The sequence below is a fragment of the Electrophorus electricus genome, chromosome 2, assembly GCF_041902795.1.
Source record: "Electrophorus electricus isolate QZ-2024a chromosome 2, ASM4190279v1, whole genome shotgun sequence".
Lineage (NCBI taxonomy): Eukaryota > Metazoa > Chordata > Actinopteri > Gymnotiformes > Gymnotidae > Electrophorus > Electrophorus electricus.
Genome location: NC_137498.1, coordinates 13170001 through 13186887, shown reverse-complemented (window position 1 = coordinate 13186887; position 16887 = coordinate 13170001). Strand labels below are relative to the sequence as shown.

At 40.6% G+C, this 16887-nt stretch overlaps 1 protein-coding gene across 1 annotated transcript in view; it reads left to right on the top strand.

Annotated features, from left to right (window-relative positions):
- Positions 1–9359, top strand: part of LOC145643460 (polymeric immunoglobulin receptor-like) — a 31658-nt gene extending 22299 nt beyond the window's left edge. The window contains exon 4 of the mRNA XM_081694703.1: positions 8686–9359. Within this exon, the coding sequence (XP_081550829.1) occupies positions 8686–8690 (5 nt within the window). The 3' untranslated portion in view covers positions 8691–9359. The remainder of the gene's footprint in view (positions 1–8685) is intronic.
- Positions 9360–16887: the final 7528 nt, after the last annotated feature.

Genomic DNA, 16887 nt, shown 5'->3' with positions numbered 1-16887 from the left:
AGTTCAAGTAAGAATTTCTCAGGTTTTTAACACACTTGCTTTTTTGTTTTGGTTTTTCTGTTCCGACCCCTCGTTTGGTTTTTCTGTCACTGTTTTCATCTTTGTCTAGTTTGCATTCGTTAGTCTTTGTGTAAATATCCCTTGTTTTATCGTCTTGGCTGTGGGTCTTTGAATGTGCGCTCTCTCGTCCTCCCGTGAGTTTATTGTTGTTTGGTAACGTTATTAGCCTGCTCGTTATTCTAGTGTTTACTGTTTAACTTCCTTCTTGGTAATGATGTGCAGACGAAGTCCTGTGAAGCGTTTGAGGTTCTTCCTTATTGTACTGCTAAAGGATTCGAAGCTTTGGAGCATTGAAAGCTGGTGACAAAACATCGACACCTGGTGGTTCTTAGAAATTATAGCAGCTATAGATTCAAAACTGCGCAGCATTATAAACAATTACAACACTCCGCCGCCTTCATATGTCATTAAAAAAAATGGATGATCAGTCATGATGTTTAGTAATTAAATTCTGAAATAATTTGTTTAAAATCATTGTTTCCCTTTTATGTAAAAACAACAGGTTGGCGTTATGAAACGTTTAATCTCACTTTTGACTTCTATAATTAGCACATTTCCAATTATTTTTAGTAAAAAGAAAAAGCTTCCAAGTTATAGGACACTGCCAAACTTATGAAACAGTCTCACCCTCATCCTGTGCTTCAGTGACGTCTGAAGCGCCGACCATCGTTAGTCACGTGTTGTTAGTAACTTTAGTGGTAATATTAATGGTAAGATTAACTTTAGTGGTAATAGTAACTGATACAAGCTTCGGTACACAGTATGATACAAGCTTCGATGCCTTAGTATCAAATGTTACATCACAATTTTATTGTTTCTGCACAGTTCCTGTATCGTGTTTCTCCCTTTTTGGTGTTCCATTTAGTCAGTGTTTAGTTTGCATCATTTTGTTAATTTTGCCGTTGTGTCCACCTGTTTTGCAAATTAGGAACTTTCGTTTACACATGTGCGTCAAGTCCTGTCTGCCTCTGCGTTACATTATCGTTCTGAAAACTGCATAGTGTGCAGATCATTAATGTTGGTGGACCAGCTGGATCAAAATCACTAATGTGTTCTTATTTTAGATTTTTGATTTAAAATATCTAAAATAAGAAGCAAGGCTTTGCTATGACAAGTTGCAAATGGGCGTAAACAAACAGTCATAAAAGTTGATTTAGTCAATGTTGATGTCAGCTTGACATTACAAGTGACATATTTGGAGCTTGTTACTGTAATTATTTATCCCTGTCCCACCCCTGTTATGAGAATATGCATAACCACCTTTCTAAAATTCCTGTCTTAATATATTCTGCTTTGTCAGTGGTTCAGCCAGCCTAAGATAGGATTTGACCTACTAAACGTGCAGTGTAGAGATTGGATACTTTACAGGAAACTGGTGTCAGCACTCTAAATATATAGAAAAATATAGCTGGCTCTTCACTCAGCCTCAATCCACCAGTGCAGAGAATTCTGACTACACCTTTGGATTTCCTCTGTCTTAATAAATTATCAGTGATTAACATCATCTGCGAGCGTCTGGACTCCATCAGTCTCATTACAAATACTACACGGAGAGCCGAGCTTCATGAGTTCAATGTAGCAAGGGGTTAAAGAAGGTGAAGTGGGTGGCCAGGCCAGGAACAGTAGAGCATGTCTGCTGGGGCTTCCAGGCAGAAAAAAGAAAGAGAAAGAGAGAGAGAGAGAGAGAGAGAGAGAGAGAGAGAGAGAGAGAGAGAGAGAGAGAGAGCACAAGCCCAAGGGAGAGAGTTCTCCAAATGTACGTCTTCAGTCCACCAACTCTGCTCCAGCTCCACTCTCAGCTCTGCTCCAGCATTCACTCCATATGGTTCAGAATTTCTTTAGTCTGATCTTGATTGATCAACAGCAGAGTTTGTCCAACACTGACTAATCAAAGAGTAACCACATACAAGCAGCATCCCTGTCATAGCACATCCAAGAGGAACCCACAGCTGGTAGAGTGATTTACTGTCCTGAATAACAATTGATGAATAACAATATCTCTGCAAGAGACCACAGATGACCACAACAGTTGGGACAAACAAGAACAAGACTTTATAGTTGAGAGTTTGGCCTACACATATAAATATGTTATGATTTTCTTGGTTGAAATGACATAGTATGCCATGACAAATGACGTTGTAGCTCAGTCTCTCTCAGTGTACACATATCTCAGCTACCTATGCTTCCAGATCCAAGACTGTTGAATAAATGTGTGATCACTGTTCTCCCTCTGACATATGCTGCTTGCTAAGGCATCTTATTTAGGTTAAATTTAAAGGCAGCATCAGACACTAAATCTGCAGTATAAATAATCTTTGACACCGAACACAAGAAAAATCTGCCGGGTGAAAAACCTCATTCACTTGAAGGGGCAAGAGCTTTACTTGCTTCTTTCTTAAAGAAAAGCAGTTGCTATTATTATACTAATTATTAAAACAATGTCACAAGTAGTGTTAGCTGTTTTCTGAAGGACTACGTTCCCCAAAATTACACAATACCAAGACCGCCCATAATCCCCTCATTTTGCTCCACCCATGTGGTGGCAGTTAGATGTGACCGACGCTTAAGTCTTCATATATGATGGGATTGTAATTAGAATGGGAATCTAACTGGATCATTTCTGTTACTCAGACCTTTGCCTGTACAGACAACACCAGACCCCTCACTAGACACACAGACAAACTCAGTGAGATCAGGTGGAAAACTGAACAAACATCAGCACTTCAAGAATCTGTAGCATTTGTTGTATGTGCCACTTGATTGCTGTAACAGCTGGAGTGCCACAGGGCGCGGAGCAGGACGCACAGACTCCCTCGACTTTGACAGACATTTATTAACACATAACACTTACGACGGCGGCATTCACACAACATAAATGGATAACACGAATACACGTAACACTGGCAGGAACACTAACGACGGCAACACAAACATATACGTTTAACATGAATACACGTAGGACTAGCAACACAAAAAATTACCAACACTAATGCACATACCAACAGGGGTTTAACTACACACAGACACACACAACATTAAACCAGGGGCAGGTGTGTGCCATCAACTTCACTGCACGCGGTGGGCCGTACTGCATATAGCAACTGGTCTGTACCGATAACTACTGTACTACATAAAACAAAAAATCTATCCAGCAGCAGGATCTGCAGTTCTACTTCTGTCTGTTTCTAGTTACATCTTCTGTTTGTATTTGTATTTCATGCCTGTAGTTAATGATTCTTGTCTCCTGTCCTGTTTAGGTTCTAGTCAGTTATATACCCATATTACACACGACTTGTTTAGTTTCCTTATTTAGTTTCTACTGTTCTCATTTGCTCTAGAGAGAGGTGGAGAAAGAGAAAGAGGGAGAGAGAGAGGGGGAGAGAAAGAAAAGGAGAGAGAGAGAGTAGGAGGGAGGGAGAGAGAGGGGAAGATGGAGAGAGAAAAGGAGAGAGGGGAGGAAGGCAGAGAGGGAGGGAAGGAGAGAGAGAGAAAGGAAGAAATAGAGAGAGAATGAGGGATGGAGAGAGAAGGAGAGAAGGAGGGAGGGAGGGAGCGAGGGTGGGCAGAGGGGGAGAGAGAGAAGGAGGGAGGGAGAGAGACAATCTATAAGCAGACATTTACATCTTATAACTTGATGGTCATGCATCCATCTATTTGAAAATCTCTTAGTGATTTCCAGTACCATCATCAGTTGGCTGGTACCATCAGTACCATCAGGTGACTGGACCTGGAGCAATTAAGTATGTCATATATAATAGTTAACTATTATACTTATTATAACTATAACTAATAGCAGTGGTGTTCAGAAATTATAGCAGCTATAGATTCAAAACTGCGCAGCATTATAAACAATACAACACTCCACCGCCTTCATATATCATTAAAAAAAAAAGGATGATCAGTAAAGATGTTTAGTAATTAAATTCTGCAATAATTTGTTTAGAATCATTGTTTACCTTTTTATGCGAAAACTTGATACAAAACCTTACTGTCAGACAACAGGGTGATGTTATGAAATGTTTACTCTCCCTTTTGGCTTCTATAATTTGCACATTTCCAATTTTTTAGTAAAAAGATACATTATAGGACAGTGCCAAACTTATGAAACAGTCACACCCTCATCCTGTGGTTCGGTGACGTTTGAAGCTTCAAACATCATTAGTCACGTGTTATTAGTAACTTTACTGGTAGTATTAGTGGTAACAGTAACTTTAGTGGTTATATTAGTGGTAATAGTAACTGATTCAAGCTTCAGTACACTGTATTAAGAGCTTCGATGTCTTAGTATCAAACGTTCCATCACAATTTTATTGTTTCTGCGCAGTTCCTGTATCGTTTTTCTCCCTTGTCAGTGTTTAGTTTGCATCATTTTGTTACTTCTGACATTGTATCTACCTGTTTTGGAAATGAAGAATGTTTGTTTACACATGTGCGTCAAGTCCTGTCTGCCTCCACGTTACATTATCGTTCTGCAGATCATTAATGTAGGTGGACCAGCTGGATCAAAATCACTAATGTGTTCTTATTTTAGATTTTTGATTTAAAACATCTAAAATAAGAGGTAATGCTTTGCTATGACAAGTTGCAAATAAGTGTAAACAAACAGTCATAAAAGTTGATTTAGTCAATGTTGATGTCAGTTTGACAATAAAAGTGATATATTTGGAGTTTCTGTTACTGTAATTATTTATCCCTGTCCCACTTACCTACAACCAATGGCAGAGGTGCAGGCAAAGGTTTAATGTACATAAAACTTTTAAGAAATGATCTGATTCCAAAGTATGCCTGTAATTACAATTTAGCATGTGTTATGCAAAATCTAGCATGTGTTATGAGAAAATGTGTGATTAGGTTCAAGCTAGGTTCCAGCTATTTTTTATAAACTGCTGACACCAGTTTCCTGTAAATGTAAGACATTAACATAAAATTGTGAATATTTGTCTAATTAATTTCATCCAAATAATTCAATATTTCATTAATTTTGCGATCCGTATCTCTTACCTGTATGTATTATGCAGTTTGTGTGTGCAGGCACATTCGGAGCTGTTAGGTGTGTTATGTAGCTTTAATAACAACATCTCTGCAAGAGACCAGAGATGACCACAGGATCTGGTTTACACAAGAACAAAAAATTTATAGATGAGAGTTTGGCCTACAAGTAGGAATATGTTCTGACTTTCTTGGTTAAATGACATAGTCATGACAACTTACTTTGTAGCTCAGTGTATTTCAGTGTATAGCCAGCTACCTGTCTGAGGGCATTATAGAATTTATAATTCTAATGAAGCATTTATATACAAAGTCTTGAAATTGCTTTCTTTCCAATTTTATTTTTTCTTAATCTTGTAGCTGGTTTGATTGAGCCTTTAAATTCTTAAAGAAATGTATGGAATGTCTATGAAGGTAATGAATTCGCTTCTGGTAGCGAGTAATTTCGCTTCGCGCCCGATGATCTATAATGGAGGCCTATATATCTATATTAAAGATCAATGTTCGTGCTGAGTTCATCTAGCTGAAACCTGCTAATTAATGCAGTTTGGAAGTGAGAGCTAATATAAAACCAGAGGATGGTGCTGCACTTGCTTCTTTCTGAGAGAAAAAAACAGCTGCAATCACTTTACTAGTTATTTTTTTCTCATCCGTTAACACAAAGTCACAAAAACCAGATTAACAAGTCAGATAGTGTTAGCTGATTTCTGTAGTACTACATTACCTCCAAAATTAAACAATATCAAGACCGCCCATAAACACCTGATTTTGCTCCACTCAGGCGAAAAAGGAGTGATGTGGCAGTTAGATGTGACAGACGCTTAAGTCTTCAAAACGATGGGAACAGGAATCTAATTAGAACGGGAATCTAACTGGATCATCTCTATAAATGTCCATTTCTGTTAGAATGGTTCCTACTCAGACCTTTGCCTGTATAGACACAACACCAAACCCCTCACTAAACACAGACATACTCAATGAGATGAGGTGGAAAACTGAACAAAGACAAGCACTGCAAGAATGTGATCAGTCGCATGTGTTGTATGTGGCACTTGCCTTGATATAAAGAATTCTAGTGCTTCCACACTGACGATCTATCATGGAGTTATACATATATTGTCTGATCTTTCTTTGACTGGTAGAATGGTGTGGCATTAGAGATCAATCAACATTTTAATAGTAATAAAATAAAACACCTTATTTATAGACCAGGCCAGAACACTTTCAATACAGTGTCAGGACAATCATTGTCAAAGCGTTCATTTATAACAGTCATATGGGAGTATGACTATTTATTCTCTCTGGTTGCATTCAGTCCCCACCAAGTATTATCGCTGGTCTATCAGCATGTACTGAGCAATTCCCTGGTGTGTGTATATCTGGCTATTACCCTCGCCTGTTTCACTTCATAATTGTTGCTTATTCCGCTACAAATAAAACTCGGCTGTCTGCAAGCGTCTGGCCTGTTCTAAGACGTCACCCCTCACTTGGTCAGCAACAACTAATTGTAACGCGGGAGGGGTGGAGAGCGAACACTTGTGCAAAGTGACGACGCCATAACGAACCAAACTGATTGAATAGAATAAATAAATAATAAGTTTAATAATCGACACAGACTAACAACACATTATAGAATGAAGAACAAACAGGCTAACAGAAGAATAATATGATAACAGGGTGAGGGCGAGAAATGAGCAACAAGTGAATAAAACATTAAGGGAAGACTAACGGAGAACAACAATAATGAAACATAACAGTGAGCATAAAGACAGACAAACGGGAACAACACAGAACGGGGCTACCTAAGATAAGCAAACAATATTGACGACGAAGATACAGAACTAAACAAGGAAAGCAACATGCAGCAGATCAGACTAAACACGGAGAACAAATGAGATCGAATGCAATGATAGTGACCAAACGAGAACTGACCAGAAACCATGAAAGCCACTCTAAGACAAAGACAATGACCGACAAACAAAATACGTAGGGACGGGGTTTTATAACACTACAATCAGGGACAAACCAGGAACAGCTAGCATGAAAGGGGAGGAGACAGGGAACCATGGAGACGAATGAAAACCCAGAAGAATGGGAATGCTCAGGTTTGTGGATGTGACAGTAACCCCCCCCCCCCCCAAACCAGGAGTTGGAACAGCAGGACAAGGGACACTAACAGGAACAGAACAGGCCAGATAAGGAGCAGGGACAGGAACCAGACAAGACAAAGGAACAGGAGACTCAATAGCCGACACAGAATCCAGGGTACCAGGAGCAAGTAAAGAAGCCAAGATGGGTCCAGGAGCAGGTATGAGACCAGGGGTTATGTCACCGACAGGCACGGGGGCAGGGACCGACTGAGGGACTGAAACACAATGGGAAAAGGAGTGGGATCTGAAACATAAATACCTGAGCAGAGGGTTTTATACAGATAGTGTGTGGGGTTCCCTAGTTGTATGGGGTCCATGGTGAGTTTCTGATACAAAGTAGCTCCTGATACACTGATGAATGTTTTTTATGATGGCTGTTGTGATCTCCAGTTTGAAATCAGTGGAGATGGTGGTGTGTAGGAAGCTCAGACTCCACATCACTTACTGTACTGAGTTACAAAGGGAGATGGACAGTTGTCTTATTTCAGAAATGTATCATCCATCTCTACTGCCTTTTGCATGTTGACCTCCAAGTTGTTTTTAGTGCACCACAAAGCCAGACAAGCCACTTGACTCCACTAGCAGTCCCGTCAGTGTTGCTAACGAGTCCTGTTAGGGTTATTTGCTTGATGATAGCTGGAGATGCACTTGTTGGTGTAGCAGGAGAAGAGAAGGGCTGAGCGTGTCCAGCCTTGAGGAACCCCAGTGCTGATGGATAGGGGCTCTGACAGATAAGGTTCCAGGCACACAAGCTACTTTCTATCTGACAGGTAGTTGAAAATACCCTGACAGACGCAGGGTTCCACTCTTAGTTGTGTTGAAAGCAGAGCTGAAGTCTACAAACATGACTCTGTCATAAGATCCTAGAAGGTCCAGATGAGTACAGACATAGTGTTGATTGTGACTGCATAGTGCAGATTGCTCTGTATGCAAAAAGTCCAAGGAGGTGGGAGTGATGAACTTGACATAACACAGAACCAGCTTCTCGAAGCATTTCATGACTACTGATGTTAAAGCTTCTGACCTGTAGGTATTAAGGCTGGTTATATCGTCCTTCTTTGGACCAGGATTATTTACCACTAAATTCTACCTGTGTTTCACTTCACCTGTGCCCTTATGGAGCACAGCTCTTATCACTGCATTCATATGAAAACGGGGTCTTCTGGACATGTACCAATGATTTCACACCACATATAGCATATTGTTGTTGCTCTTCACATGATGGTCATAGGTGCATCTGAACTGTGTATTTGTATGCATGTATAGACTCCTGTATACAGTATTTTTGTGAAAGTGTGTGTTAGTGTTTACACAAGTTTGCTTATTTTCCATTTCTGTGTTTCTACATGAAGATTCGAGTGTCCTATACGCAACTGTAAATCCAAAAGCAAAATGCAAAACAACACAAGAACAGGTGTGTATCATACTGAATGTGTGTTTTGTAAACATGTGTTATGTAACAATTGTTAATGTGTTATTCCTACAGGATGATGTGACTTTCTCCACTGTAGTACACAGTCAGAAAACCAAACCAGCGTCCACTCCAATGGATAATGCAGATTCTACAGAAGATGCCAGCATCAGATTAACTTCAAATTAAGCACACATGCACACACACACACACAAATGCAATCAAGCAAATAGGACAAAAAACAAACACACAAAAACATGTATGGTAGCAAGTAAATAGCAAGTATTTTATGTTTTATCACCATAAATGCCTCATTAGGGGTTAATCTGCTGAAAGGTGATTTGAATACAAGTTGTGAATTGTTAGCTTTTCTGCATGTAATTTATTTAGTAGTAGTAAAATTTTCATGGTTCGGCCCCTCCTCCCAGACATCTCCTTGTGTGTGTGCGTGTGTGTGTGTATACCACGCCCTCCCTGTGTTTCACACCTGCTCCTCATTTTGTGTCATTACTGTGCGTGTATATAAGTCTCCTATTTAGTAGTGGATGTTGTCGGTGATAGACTAATACAATGTGCTACGTTGTCTGTTGTCTGGTGTTAATAAACGTAACTTTTGTCGGCTCGTTCGTGCGTCCTGCCTAGCCTCCATCTTTACATAAATGTGCATATCATTTTATGTCAAGTGCTTTATTGTTGACTGTAGCCATTAATTCACTGTGAGAATGTATTTCTGTTTTAAAAATAAAGAGCAAAAGCCAGATGAGTGTGCTTTCTATTTTTACCTGCTTAAAATGACACATTACACCTTTATAGAGGTGAAGCACAAAATGAGTTTAGACTGTGTCCTGAGTTACCAGTCTATAGGTACATCTGCCCCATAGCTATGATTGTAGAATTGGTTTAGGCTATAAGACATGACACTGTTTCATGGGTTTCTAAATCTCTGAAAGTGTAGATGGGATATTTTTCATCAGGTTACCTAAATTATTACAAATTCCATTAGCATTAAAATGACAAATCCTTAATTCTGATGGTCCAAAGCTGTTCAACAAAACAATCAGCAAACATTCTCTTGGTTCCTCCAATATACAGATGAATACATCTCTTGCAAAAGATAAAATAGACCACTCCTGTAGTAATGCATAAGGAGGAAGAGGTGATAAAATGGATCCTTTTGTTCTAGTTATTTTATTGTCTTTGTTAATAAGGTTTTATGAAGCACATCTAGGGCAGGCTACAGCACCAGTTCTTCTTCCTATTATTCAACAGGTCATTTACCTCAGTCTTTAAGGGCACTAAGGGCATGCCTTTGATAATTATATCCGTTTACTGTTCGTTATTTTACTAACTGTAGTGTGTGTGTCTAAATATATATATATATACATATATATATATATATATATATATATATATATATATATATATATTTACAGAGAAATTTCAGACAGCGACCCTTCATAAGTTGTGCAAGCAAAGTGCGTTAGTTGTATATTTTTCTATAGATATCCACTCGACATCTTCAAGTGCTTCAAGTTTCCAGAATAAATGTATATTAGAAGTATCTAGATAACACTTCTCCTTTGGTCAAACACACGGCAAGCAAGACAATTTAATTTGGTACAGCACCTTTCATACACAATAGCAATTCAAAGTGCTTTGCTCAAATATATAGTACCAACAAAGAAAAAAAAAACATTAAAATAATATGAAAGATGCTAATAAAAAGGACACCGTGTACACAAGGTACAGGACAGCAACACTGTCAGTGAAATGATAGATAGATAGATAGATAGATAGATAGATAGATAGATAGATAGATAGATAGATAGATAGATAGATAGATAGATAGATAGATAGATAGATAGATAGATAGATAGACAGATAGACTTTGGCAATAGAATTTGGCAAGAGCTGATTACATGTGACTGTGATGCAGCACTTTAAATAGTGTGTTAAGCTGTCCAATTTGAGTTAAGATTAAAAAATGCATGATGCAATCTGGTTTATGAGAATACATTAGAATTATTTGGTTCAGTTAACCAACTGCCATCAAATCTATTGGTAATCTTGCTGGTATTTAATTATGTTTATCAGGGATATTTTGTACATAGGCTTGTCCTAATTCTACAAATTGGAGTCAGTTTCCCAATAGAGTCATGCAATAAAATACATTATATATATATATATATATATATATATATATATATATATATATATATATAAAATGTATGTTATTGCATGACTCTATATATATGTGTGTGTGTGTGTGTGTGTGTGTGTGTGTGTGTTTCTTGAAGAGAAAGACATTAGTATATGCAGAGATTGTATAGCCTGCACTGTATAGGTGAACAACTGTTCAACTAATTTTTATTGAGGTTCAGTTAAAGTTCAGTTACATTACATTGTAAAGCTATAAATGAAACACTGCAGTTCCTGATGAGTTTTAATAAAACTATAAATGAGTACACTGCAAACTAACAGAAAATAAGACAAATTCAAAATAAATGTCAACAAGTAACACTTGGAATAAAAAAATAAAAATAAAAATGAATTAATTTGGCTTTTTATATATATATATATATATATATATATATATATACACACATATACAAAGCCTATAAAAAGCCAAATTTTCAGTTCAAATTCAATTACTTTTTAGGAATAAATCTTTAATTCTTAAAAAAATATTTATTTATTTATTTATTTATTTATTTTTGTTCAAGAACACGCTCAAACTGGGTCAACTTTTTAAAAGAAAGTAAACAGCTTCATTATTATTAAATACAATAGAGCTTTCTTCTGCCCTTTCTAGATGCCATGGGACAAGACCATCACTAATGGCACTATCATAAGCCACAAGAGTCCTAGAGACCCTGCTCCCATTTGTAACGGTGAGCGGTAAGGAGGCGGACGCATGTGCGCAGAAGAGCGAGACTTATTCAGGCCAAATCCAGAATCAGAGTCGGTATAACCCCTAGGGTCATATTACCAACACGGAGTGTACGGGGATACATGATTAACAAACAAAAACGCACGAAGGCAAACGGAAAGCAAGCTAAAACAAAAGACGCTAGGAAAACTCGGGGCTAAGAAACACGAAGGCATGGAGTACAAACTTAACACACACAATGATTCAAATGTAAATGCACGCACGGAGGCAATAAACAACCACAATGAACAGCCAAAAATAAATGCACAAGGCAGGGTTTAAATACAACCAATTAAACAAGGGACAGGTGTTAAAAATCAAACGAGGGGCGGAGAAAACGAAACTATGGAACTGAACTAAAAACACAAGACAGGGAAAACATGGAACACGGAAATTCGGAGGGACTAATTGTGACACTATTGCTCGGTTTAAAAAGTATAACTCGGACAATCTGGGAGAACGTGTATGTTTACATCATTTTTACTATAATTTTAATGATGTATATACACTGTACAGTTTATTTATTAAGCCTTCACATTTGACAGTTTTATTTATTTACCCTTTTAATAATTTTATTTATTTAGTTTTCCCTAACTTGTGTAGATGGCAGTCCAAAATCTCTTCAGTGTTCGCTGGTTGACCTAGTTGTCCGTGCATTTTGCGGGTATGCTGTTTCCAGTAGAATTGTGTGCGTACTCACGTACGGATGAGGACGCGCGCTCTCACGCTTGTGAGAATCCCTTGCAAAAAGATCTCGGTCTGGGTCCGCGCTCCGGCTGGACCCGCCGAAAACGTGACAAACAGTGAGCATGGCATTTTAATGGCTTACGTCCGTCTTTCGGGACCAAGGCGCGTTCTTGCAGACAAGACGTTCAGCGCGACGAACACACGGCCAGAAAGTTAACGGCGCTGACACCTGAACGCCATCAGTTATTTTTCACCGTGCGATCTGTTATCGGTCCAGCAAGTCCCGGTTTCGCAAAAGAAATAAATAAAAATAATAATTAAAAAAAAAAAAAGAAAGAAGTGAAATATGATGACGCCGACGCCGACGCCTTCCACAGCCCACGAGCGCGTGCAGACGGAGCATCCCCCGCCCCCGTGTCCTGATTTTCGGAGCGGATCCGCGAGAGTCGGCGAGTCCGGTCAGCCGACTGAGGGAAATTTCGAGAGAGAGAGAAGATATTTTTTGACTTAATCATTATGTCTTAATCAGGTGCTTAGTTCCTCATAGAGCAACAGTGTCATATAATTTGATCACAAAAGATAAACTGACATGAGCCATGTGTAGTTGCTGAATTTGAAGTCAAACTTACGTGGGTTAAAGGGTATAAGTTTGAGTGAGCGGTGTGAAATGGTGTGTGTGTTGGGGGTGGGGGGGTGTATATCTCGTGTTGATTAAAAGCCCACAATATCGTTGGATAACCTGAATCTTCCGATTTTCTAATGGGCTTGAACGTGTTCAATGCATCTCCGTGTGCCGTTAACGAGGTCACAACAGAGCGCGGATCTGTCTCTTTACCGCTAAACGCAAGAAGAAGCAAAAAACGCGTTAGTCAGGTCTCTCCACTCCTGGTTAAATTCACCATGCATCAAGAGACATGTGTCGTCTGTTTATTACACACTATATGTCTGTTTGGTTGGACCTCATTACAAAAATCCATCACCGTCTGTTCTTTAAAAAAAAGTGTCAAAAGATCTGCTGACGTTACGGTTAGGTTCAGGTGTAAGCACAGTGATATTTAGCTGTGTGTGTGTGGACAGACAGAGAGAGTTGGAGGTCTCTAATTGAGAGTTGTGTACACACCCTGAACGAACAGTGGCAAATGGCATATGTGTGTGTTGGAGCGCAAATCTAATTTTCTACCCGCTTCCTCGTTTCCGTCGGTTCATTAGAGCCATCACGGCTGCCCGTGCTGGAGGCGAGGCTACCGGGGAACGCACGCGCCCACGGAACGTGAAGATTCCTCACACGCCGGTGCCTGAAAACGCCTCGCGACCTCTCACGCACGAACGGAACAGAACTGAACTCGCGGGACGTCGCTTTCATCGCTGTCTCTTTCTAAATATATATTTTTAAAAGTTGCATAGCAGTGTTTAAAAATCCGCCTTTCCCCTGACTCAGGGCGTCGTGGAATTCACTTCACTTCAAATTCTAGCTTTCATTACTTACCTCCCCCCCCCCCCCCCCCTTTTGTAAAAAACGCTCGCTGCTATGCGATGCGGGGGGGGGGGGGACTTTTGCAGCGCCCCCCCCCCCCCCCCCCCCCCAAAAAAAAATAAAATAAATAAATAAATAATAAAAATAAAATTACGCATGACATCACATTATTGTTTGGAATAACAAAATATATCTCAGCAGTCTTGGGAATTCATCCACAGTGGACACAAATAAGAAGCGGCGTGTGTGCTGCAGGCTAGCAGTTAGCCAGGCATCGCTCATCTGACAGAAACTGTACATAACCGTTTCCTTCCTGGCTAAAGGTTTATGGACAGAGTTGGATGGCCTCTGAATTATTGTGAGATTTTCATCGAAGGGTAGCCTTCGGAGACTTGTCAGTTAGGTAATGCCACAGTGTCGGTCTCACTTGTAGTCACTGGGGCTATAGGCCCGCCCCTTAGTGAAAATCATCCATTTCATTGGTCATATTTCCTGTCATTTTGCAGACGGACTTCCACCACAGAACCTTTCAAAATATCACAAGAGTTCCTGCAGACGTGCTACTGGGCAGGTTTGATTAGTTCCTATGATTTGTTGTCATTCTACTGTAGTTCACTGAACACATGGTCTTGCAAGCAAAAAGCTCAAGAAATGTTACGGATTTAGTTTCATTTCAAAGAGTGATTGATCACCTACCTTTATTTAAAAAGCCTGCAGCCTGTAATCTTATGTTATTACCAAATAACAGTCCATATAGACTCTGGGTGTGTGTGTTTGTGTGTGTGTGCGTGTGCGTGCGAAGTGCTACACACTGATTAAAGTGCGTTTGATGTGCTGATAGGAGGAACGTTTGTTCTGCCAGTTCTCCGTGGCAGGTGAACCTTGCGGCGTGTGGATAGGCGGGCACACCAGGGGTGGAGAGAAAGTGAGCCTGCCTGTCTGCATGCCGCCGGCATCTCTGGTCTGATCCTCGGACGAGCACGGCGCAGCAGCCGCGGTGGGGCATCCACGCGTTTCACGTGTCGACAGCGAGCAGTTGTGGACAGGTTGGTCAGTTTTTGTTTGCTAATGTTTCCGCTGACAGGGAGGGAGAGGTTTCGTGAAGACGTCAGGCATACATGGGTTGCCCCCCCCCTCCTTCCGACCACTCCCAAGGTGATGATGAGAGTCGTCTTTGCCCGGCCAGAGGGGCAGGGGAGTTCAGGTTCAGAAGGATGTCCGCGGTTCTGCGTCGTCCAGTTGATTCCACTAATTCATTCTACACGCGGCTTGAGATAATTAGCTAATCCATACGGCCGGAACAAAATCCAGGGAAGGACTGTTACCTTCTTGGCCGGAAGCTCTCATCTCCGCTCCCAGACAGATGTCGAAATCGCGGTGAAGCGTGAGCGCTAACTTCCCTTGGCGTTCTGCCTCGTGTCCCCGAGGCCTGGGAGTGTGCATTCTGGGAGACTGCATGGTGTAGTTTTGCCAGTGTTGACGGGCTCCACTTCACTGGATAATCAGCTGATGAGCCGCATCGAATGGATTAGCGCTGTGAGAACAGAACAGTGCTGTCACAGTGTGTGTGTGTGTGTGTGTGTGTGTGTGTGTGTGTGCGCGTGCATGTGTGTGTGTGTGTATGTGTGTGTGTGTGTGTGTGCACGCATTGGACACTGGGCCTCCAAAAATTCCGGTTGGGCCCTTCTGTCTCGGTTTATTTTATGTGTCTATAAACTAAAAGAATTATTAATGGGCAGATGCTTTAACTTAACCACATCCCTCACCAGCCAGCCTGAACCTACAGGACCTCATACATTACAGTATCTCACCCACTACTGTGCCTCACACACTACAGTACCTCACACACTACAGGACCTCACACACTACAGGATCTCACACATTACAGGGCTTCACCCACTAGTGTACCTCACCCACTACTGTACTTCAAGCCCTACAGTACCTCACACACTACAGAATCTCACCCACTATTGTACCTCATCCACTACAGTACCTCATCCACTACAGTACCTCATCCCCTACAGTACCTCACACACTACAGTACCTCACACACTACAGAACCTCACCCACTATTGTACCTCATCCACTACAGTACCTCATTCCCTACAGTACCTCACACACTACAGAACCTCACCCCCTACAGTACCTCACACACTACAGAACCTCATCCACAAATGTACCTCACCCCCTACAGTACCTCACACACTACAGAACCTCACACACTACAGAACCTCATCCCCTACAGTACCTCACACACTACAGAACCTCACACACTACAGTACCTCACACACTACAGAACCTCACCCCCTACAGTACCTCACACACTACAGTATGTCATCCCCTACAGTACCTCACACACTACAGAACCTCACCCACTACTGTACCTCACCCCCTACAGTACCTCACACACTACAGAACCTCACCCCCTACAGTACCTCACACACTACAGTACCTCACACACTCTCTTTCTTTTAGACCCCTCTTAATTATAAGGTGTCTCATGGATGACAAATGTGGTTTTTAAACTGATCTTTCAAGTGTGATAAATTCATTATTTGAAAATACTTTGAAATCATGAAGCGTGAAAGTCATTCCATTAAAATAAATGAAAATCTATTTTATCAAAATGTTGGTTCCCGGGAGCAAAGGTTCTCAGGAGAATTTTTTTTTGGCCAGTAGTCTCAGCTAAATATGGCATTTATAAAAGAAAATCACGAGTATTTGGCTGAATTATTCACACACACGTTTATAGTCATGACTCATGCTATGCTCCATCTTTCTGGCTCAACAGCTCATTGGCCACGCCTCCCTAGTCACACCTCATTGGCCACACCCCACTATCCACACCTCATTGGCCACACCTCACTGGCCACACCTCCTTCTTCCACACCTGGAGGACCTTACCTGCACCCTTTATAAGGCTCTTTTGTGTTTAGATACATTAACCATGCCATGTCTCTCATGCCTTTTTTTCACTCTGCCTTTTTCCTGTCTTTGAACACCTTTTAACAATCGTTTCCACACTTGTGTCCACTTTTTCAAACCACTTAACGCCTTCATCATATCAGCAGACTATGAGAACTAGACTTTCTGTATTTCTTTTCTATATTGCTTTCAAACAAATGGCATTCAATCACCACTTCCTCCAAAATTCATGAATCCCTCTCTCAGTCTGTGTTCACCACCA